We start from the raw sequence: 8021 nt of genomic DNA, 5'->3' as shown, positions 1-8021 counted from the left end.
AAAAGAAAAGAATAGGAATCATGATTTTTTATTTAATTAGTATGGTTTTAAATTTTTTGAATTGACTAGATAATGTTTTAAAGTTGAAAATATCTTTGTTGAGATTTATAGAATTTTTTTATGGTGTTTTTAGGTGAAAACAAGTTAAAAATATGTTTTTTAAGTAAAAAACTAGATCTTTAATTTTTCTCGATCACTAGAAATTATCAAAAAAATACTTTAATAGATGACATGTTATTTACTAAGATGGACCACGTATCATTCATAAATAAAAAACAAAAAACAGTAGAGTGGATAACATGTTTTTCCCTATTTTTTTTAAAATTAAATCATGCAATTGACCCTTACTTTCTAGATCTAAAAATATTTGAGCTTTTATTTTTTATTTTTAGCCAAATGTGCCTAGATGTTTTTATTTTTTGACAGACGTAACAGTCTAGATGTTTTTTTTTTAAAAAAGTATTTCAATGTTATTTTAATTTAAATATTTAATTAATATCTTCCTTCATGTTTAATTTTTTTAACTAACTGTTTTTAATTTATTTTATTAAATGTTATTTTTATGGTTTTCAATTAAAAAAAATTAAAATACTGAAAAATACTTCTATATTTCTAATCTCTTTTTCTTATATGAAAAATTAACTTAAAAATATTATTATAGTGCGTGGCGTGATATTTTATATCTATTTAAAAGTGTTTTAATGTTATTTTTTAAAATAATATTTTCAATTAAAAAAATTAAAATACTGAAAAATGCTTCTATATTTCTAATCTTTTTTTCTTATATGAAAAATTAACTTAAAAATATTATTATAGTGCGTGGCGTGATATTTTATATCTATTTAAAATGTTTAAAATGTTATTTTTTCAAATAATTTTATTTAAAATATATTATTTAAATATTAACACATTAAAATAATTAAAAAAAACTAAAATTTAAGAACCGAGGAGTAAAATTGCAATTTATCTTAAATTTAATTTTTTTTTTTATCTCGTTATTGCCTGGTTACCCACCCATAGGAGGCAAGCCCCTTGAGCTGCGAAGCACAGAAACATCAACCACCCAAAAAGACGAGAAAAATCAAAAGAAAGCCATGTTTGTGCTACACAAAATGGCCACATCTCCTTCTTCATCTCTCTGCTCTTTCTCTCTTTTCCTCTCCAAACCCTCTTCACTTCCTCTTCTGAAACCCCCGTTATTATCCCTCCACTCTCCTCCTCTCAAAAGATTCATTTCCACTGCATCAGAACTGCAACATGACACCCAAGCTAGGAGGAGGACTCTTCTTGGGTCTTCTTATACCAAAACAAGTCCTCTACTTTCCCTATCTACTGCAGCTATTGCCACCGAGTCTGCCACCGTTTCCCATATCGACGCAGCAGAGAATGAGGAAACTGAAAAACTCGTGCTTCCCACCAATGATTCATCCGAGAAACTTCTCAGAATTCGCCACACGGTAAACTCATATTTTTCCCATTTTTAATTGGATGTTTCCTCCTTCCGTTTGTTTTCATCAATGGTAAAGTTCTTTTCTTTTTTCTTTTTTCCTTTTGGGTATGTTTGCTGTAGTGTGCACATGTGATGGCTATGGCAGTTCAAAAGCTGTATCCTGAAGCTAAAGTGACAATTGGGCCTTGGATAGAAAATGGGTTTTACTATGATTTTGATATGGACCCTTTGACTGATAAAGACCTCAAGAGGATTAAGAAGGAGATGGTGAGTTTAGTTTAATCATTCTATGTCTGTTAATTAGTATTTAAAGTACTTGTTTTTAGGATTTGTAATAATGGGGAAAGGTCATGAGCCTGGGAAAAATGTTTTCAGGGTACGGAATTTATTTCTTACATCAATCTGTAGGATCGTATCATTGGTCGAAATTTACCGCTTGCAAGGGAAGATGTTTCTAGAGATGAAGCACAGAGGAGAATAATGGCTGTTAATGAACCTTACAAGATGGAGATTTTGGAAAGCATTAAAGAAGATCCCATCACTATCTATCATATTGGTAATGCTTGTCATTTTTTTATGTAGTAATCACGCTGCTGTCTTTGGCAGGCTAATCATTTGCATATATACACGAGTTTTGGTTCTTTTAGTGTACCAAATTATTAAATGGAGGTGAATGGTGTGGCGAGGGCTTTGAATCGTATAGACATAAAAATGAAATTGTGTTTAATTGTTTTACTCTTGACTGACTTTTGCTGGATAACTGGTTTTGTTTCCAGGCGATGAGTGGTGGGATCTTTGTGCGGGACCTCATGTTGAATCTACTGGAAATATTAATAGGAAAGCTGTTGAGCTTGAGTCTGTTGCTGGTGCTTACTGGAGAGGAGATGAAAAGAAACCAATGCTGCAGAGGATCTATGGAACAGCTTGGGAGAATGAGGACCAGCTAAAAGCATACCTTCACTTTAAAGAAGAGGCTAAACGTCGAGACCACAGACGCCTTGGCCAAGATCTTGATCTCTTTTCTATACAGGTGTTACTTTCCTCAAATTGTTAATCAGAAAAATGTAACCCCTTGATGTTGTTCTTTGTCTTATGTATTTTATTACAAACAATGTGGAATTTCCATGTTGCAGGATGAAGCTGGTGGAGGCTTAGTCTTCTGGCATCCAAAAGGTGCCGTTATTAGACATATTATTGAAGATTCGTGGAAGAAAACACATATAGAACATGGCTATGATTTGTTATACACTCCCCATGTGGCAAAGGCAGATCTATGGAAGATTAGTGGTCATCTGGACTTTTATAGGGAGAATATGTTTGATCAGATGAAGATTGAGGATGAACAATACCAACTTCGACCTATGAATTGCCCTTACCATATTCTGGTATACAAAAGAAAGCTCAACTCTTATCGTGATTTCCCAATCAGGGTTGCAGAGCTAGGAACAGTATATAGATATGAGTTGTCTGGAAGCTTACACGGTCTTTTCCGTGTAAGAGGTTTTACCCAGGTAGTCTCTAAAATCTTTGATTATCTTTTAACTGTAAATTTATACACATGATATTGTAACTGTTATTCAATTTTGTTGCAAATGAGTGTGTGACCTCTTTGATGAACAGCTACAATTGTATTTTGGTTTTTATATGATCTGCTTGTAGGTTTCACATGATTTTATGCAAATGCATATAGGTTGCATGATCTTATGTTAGCAGTGCAAAGGTAACTGATTAAATTGTGAAGGGCAGCATAAAAACTCCTTGGTGTATCAATTTGCTTGTGTTTGATTGTGCCAAGGTCCTCACCATATGCAATTTCCGTCTATCCCTTATTGTGGATGCAGTAACAATGGGAAGTTACTGCTGATGTAATGTTTAAATTGTCAACAGGACAATTGGCATGCATTATATTGTGCAATACAACATTGGTTGGGTTGGAGGCTGGAATGGGCCGGGCGACGGGTGCTACTGTTCCCTCTTTTATAATCACAGCATCACATATGTTCGGCAATAACATCTATTTTCAAATGCTTTGCAGGATGATGCACATATATTTTGCTTAGAAGATCAAATCAAAGATGAAATTAGGGGTGTCCTGGATCTTACAGAAGAGATACTATTGCAATTTGGTTTCAGACGGTACGAAGTTAATCTGTCAACTAGGCCTGAAAAATCTGTGGGAGATGATGATATATGGGAAAAAGCAACATCTGCCCTTAGAGATGCTTTGGATGACAAGGGGTGGAGCTTTCAAATTGATGAAGGTGGCGGTGCCTTTTACGGTCCAAAAATTGATCTTAAGATTGAGGATGCTCTTGGAAGAAAGTGGCAGTGCTCTACTATACAGGTAATTTTTAAATTGTTGCAGGCTGAACTTTTTTTGCTGGGTTTCAACAGCTTGATTAGATTGGCATGACTAAAATTTTTAGAGCGATATATCACTATATATACATATATAACCAGTTTTCTCTGGCTCACACCTAATGCTATTATTTTTTAGAATATAGCTGTACTGAGTCAATTGTTAGCATCCATGCATCACAATGTTGAACTTTTGTAATTGACCAATACTGCCACCTTTAAAATGCGCAGGTTGATTTCAATTTACCTCAGAGATTTGATGTTACTTATGTTGATTCAAACACGGAGAAAAAGCGGCCTATCATGATACATAGAGCGGTGCTTGGATCCTTGGAGCGGTTTTTTGGGGTCCTCATAGAGCATTATGCTGGAGACTTTCCATTGTGGCTTTCTCCAGTACAGGTCCGCATTTTACCAGTAACAGACACACAGGTATGCATGACCTATTATTATGAATTTCAGAGTTCCTGTCTTATTATTCATATTAATGACCGTACATTAGCAAGTGTTCTCCAAGAATTGAGGTTATTAACATTTCATATAAAATTATGTGCGACTCAGCTTGAATATTGCAAAGAGGTGATCAGCAAACTGAAAGGCAATGGTATTCGGGCTGAAGTTTGCCAAGGCGAGCGCCTGCCAAAGCTCATTAGAAATGCAGAGAAGCAGAAAATTCCTTTAATGGCAGTTGTGGGCCCCAAGGAGGCTGAGACGGAAACTGTTACAATTAGATCTAGGTTTAGTGGGGAGGTTGGGACCATCGAAATTGATGATTTTATAAGCAGAATCAAGTCAGCCATTGAAAGGAGAACTTCATTATGAAGTTCTTGTTCTTGGAAATTGATTTCCATCTTATTTGTTTAACATGCTTTGTATAAAATACAAGAGGAAAATAGAAAATAAATACACTGTTACTGGAGAAATTATTCTTATATAAATACATATGGAAACTAGAGCTTTTCTCCATGCGTTGTTCAGTTTTTGCCCTTGAAGAACCTTCGTATTTTTCCATTTCCTTTCCCAGGTTTTAGATTTTTTTATTGTATTTCTGCTTATAAATCTTCCTGAAAAATTTCAAGAACAATAATATTTCCTTCCAAAACCTCGTCGGCTGGATGTTGTCATTGTAACTAGTAGATTAGTAATGGCCAATAATGATGTTTGATTAACCACTCTGATTATTCTGCAGACAATTTTCGATAGCATTACCATAGTCGATCTAGAACTGATAATAATGAAAGAGTTGGATTATTACAGAACACGGTTAATCTGGCATGGTCGGCACCTTCGAGAAATATTGTGGTGACTGCTTCTATGGCAGCCAATCAAAATTTCCTTTAGGATCAAGAATAGTGAAAGTGCCACGGCTTGTGCAGATGCCCAAATCTGTCAAGTCAATTCTCTACACAACACCGCCACCACTCAAATCTTTGACCTTACAATACCATTATTCACACCGTTCTGTTAAACCACTGTATCATTAACTTAATTAATAGTGACTTGCCATTAATAGAAGCAAAATAAGCTTTGCACAATAATCTTTCTTTTCATAAATAGCAAGCATTATACCCTCTCCATGTGAAGCCCAAAAGAGACTGCAGTTTAGCAAGGATGTCAGGTAAATCACCATGACCTCTGAATTAGGAGGAAAAGTTTACTGAGAGGACCAAATAGCCAAGGGATTTAGAGGTCTCAAAGATAAACTAGAAATCCCACCTAAATTTAGGCTGAATTTGTGGCATTGATGTTCCTTGAATACACTATAAAAGTAAAAACGAGAACCGATGAGCTCAAGATGAAACTAAGAAGCTCAAGGCAATAAGAAAAGGCTGAAATATAAGAAAAGAAGGCTAGCAAGATACATGGGTTTCGAAATGATGGCCGCAGGAGTTGCATACCATTTGTGCTTCTTGCTATTAGTCACCCAAGTAAAAGGTTCAAATTTTGATGTGAAAGCCTATGGAGCGAAGGCTAATGGCATGACAGATGATACCAAGGTACAAGATGAGAACTTTTGTGCACCTTCTGTCTTGAATTTCGTCCTGAACATTTTCTCCAAATTCAGTTTGCCTAAGGTCCTGTGTTGTTGTAGGCTATAAATAGCGCTTGGAAAGATGCATGTGCTGCCAAAGAAGCCAGCACGGTGGTGATAGCAAAAGGGAACTACATGGTCGGTCCACTGAAATTCGAAGGACCTTGCACAGCCCCTGTAACGGTGAAGGTTCAAGGAACTCTCAAGGCTACGGCAGACCCCAAGCGACTGCGTGATGATTGGGTCGCTTTCCGGAATGTCGAAGGATTAACTGTCTCAGGCGGTGGAATATTCGATGGTCAAGGAGCAATTGCTTGGTCCGTAAATAATTGTGCGAAAACTGGAAAATGCAATTCCTTGCTCACAGCAAGTCCTAATATCTCAAAGACTAATTAAACATGCATAGTTTTTATTTTGTTTAACCTGGTGTTGATTTTTTTGAACAGAATTTACAATTCACAAAGCTGACCAACTCAAAAATAGAAGGGATAACGTCCCTGAACAGCAAGCTGTTTCACATGAACATTTTGAACTGCAATAATGTGACCTTCCAAAACATTGTGATCAACGCACCCAAAAACAGCCTCAACACTGATGGGATTCATATCGGTCGATCAACTATGGTCAATATTACGGGCGCAACCATAAAAACTGGGGATGATTGTGTCTCGCTTGGCGATGGCTGCCAACAAATAAACGTTGAGAAAGTAACCTGCGGACCAGGCCATGGCATTAGTATAGGAAGCCTTGGCAGATACCATGATGAACAACCAGTACATCGGAGTTACAGTGAGGAATTGCACCCTCACAAAACACTGAAAATGGTGTTAGGATTAAAACATGGCCAGCTTCCCCCAGTGGCGTAGCTTCAAATGTTAATTTTGAGGATATTATCATGAAAAATGTTAGCAACCCTATTCTTATTGACCAAGAATACTGCCCTTATAATAACTGCCTGGCAAAGGTACTTGAGATTTTTTATCTATCTTAATTATTTTGTTTTCTTTTACTCCGAATTTTCAAAAGAAAAGAAAAGGACTAGCTACCTGATGATTTCTTCTGTTTTCAAGGTTCCCTCGCGTGTTAAGATCTCCGATGTTAGATTCGAAGGCATACGGGGCACCTCTGCAACTCAAGTGGCAGTGAAAATTGTTTGTAGCAGAGGCCTGCCATGCCAAAATGTTTCTGTTGAGGATATCAACTTGGTATACAATGGAAAAGAAGGGAGCTCAACATCTCTATGCGCAAACGTGAAGCCCCAAGTCTCCGGGAAAGTATTTCCAGCCACCTGTACTCCGTCTGCTTAACCTTCTTCTAGCTAGCTGCTATTCACTTCTTATGTATAATTGTAAATCCTACCTCCTGGCACCCCCTCATGCTAGCTTGCATGCATGAATGGCCTCTTTTTTCGACCTATACTGTATAAATTGTTTTTGGATAAGTAGAATTACGCCATTTTGGCTATGGCACATGCCTTCTCCACCATCAAGTCTCCCAGAAGTAACAATGGCAGTTCATATATATTGCAGGTCCTTAAGATCCTTAAGACGACATTACAAAATATTTTCCAAGTAATTTTTTCCTTAAATTAATTTGATCAGTTTTGAACTTTTAAGCATCCATGTTACACTCAATTCTAATTGTAAAAGCCAATGGAGTTGCTAACTTGCTAACCAGGGTAAGGAACACTGCAGGAAAAAAACAGAAAATAATCAAACTCAAAATACAATTTATTTATTTTTAAATAAAAGGCATAGCCATTTTCTACATTGCACAGTGCATTGCATTGTATCACAATTAACTATGGACTTCAATAGTGATTTTTTTTCATCAAATTTTTTTTTACTAATATTTTATAATTTTTTCTAGAAAGACAATTTTAAAATAAAAGATGAAAGTATAAAACACAGAAAAATTGCGTGGCCAATCTTAGTTTAATGTGAAAAGGTTCCTTTTGGTCCACCTATTTTCCATTTTCTTCCTTTATAGACCCTTGAATTTTTTAAATTATAGTTTTGCTCTAATTTTTTTTTTATTCTTATTCTTCAGTAATTGAGATTAAAAGATAAGAAAAAAAGTAGCCTGAAAACAACAAATAAAAAAAAAGATCGAACTTGATATCAACTTGTTTTATTCAACAATAAAAGTTTTATTGGAGTGTTTATAAACACTTTTCTTACT

At 35.6% G+C, this 8021-nt stretch overlaps 2 protein-coding genes across 2 annotated transcripts; both read left to right on the top strand.

Annotated features, from left to right (window-relative positions):
* The first annotated feature begins 1028 nt into the window (after window positions 1–1028).
* Window positions 1029–4774, top strand: LOC133682790 (threonine--tRNA ligase, chloroplastic/mitochondrial 2). Its single transcript, XM_062106311.1, has 8 exons — window positions 1029–1457; window positions 1571–1717; window positions 1859–2006; window positions 2227–2480; window positions 2584–2961; window positions 3486–3794; window positions 4040–4240; window positions 4370–4774. The coding sequence occupies exons 1-8, from the start codon at window positions 1095–1097 to the stop codon at window positions 4628–4630; spliced, it is 2061 nt and encodes a 686-aa protein (XP_061962295.1). The 5' UTR covers window positions 1029–1094; the 3' UTR covers window positions 4631–4774.
* Window positions 4775–5685: 911 nt separating this feature from the next.
* Window positions 5686–7309, top strand: LOC133682952 (exopolygalacturonase clone GBGA483-like). The gene is given in 6 exon segments (XM_062106480.1): window positions 5686–5805; window positions 5901–6206; window positions 6287–6619; window positions 6621–6647; window positions 6649–6804; window positions 6911–7309. Coding segments are annotated over 6 exon segments (1179 nt in total). The 3' UTR covers window positions 7148–7309.
* Window positions 7310–8021: the final 712 nt, after the last annotated feature.

This window comes from Populus nigra, chromosome 2 (assembly GCF_951802175.1).
Source record: "Populus nigra chromosome 2, ddPopNigr1.1, whole genome shotgun sequence".
Taxonomy (NCBI): domain Eukaryota; kingdom Viridiplantae; phylum Streptophyta; class Magnoliopsida; order Malpighiales; family Salicaceae; genus Populus; species Populus nigra.
Note: the sequence above shows the minus strand (reverse complement) of the source record. Positions and strands in the feature narration are given on the sequence as shown.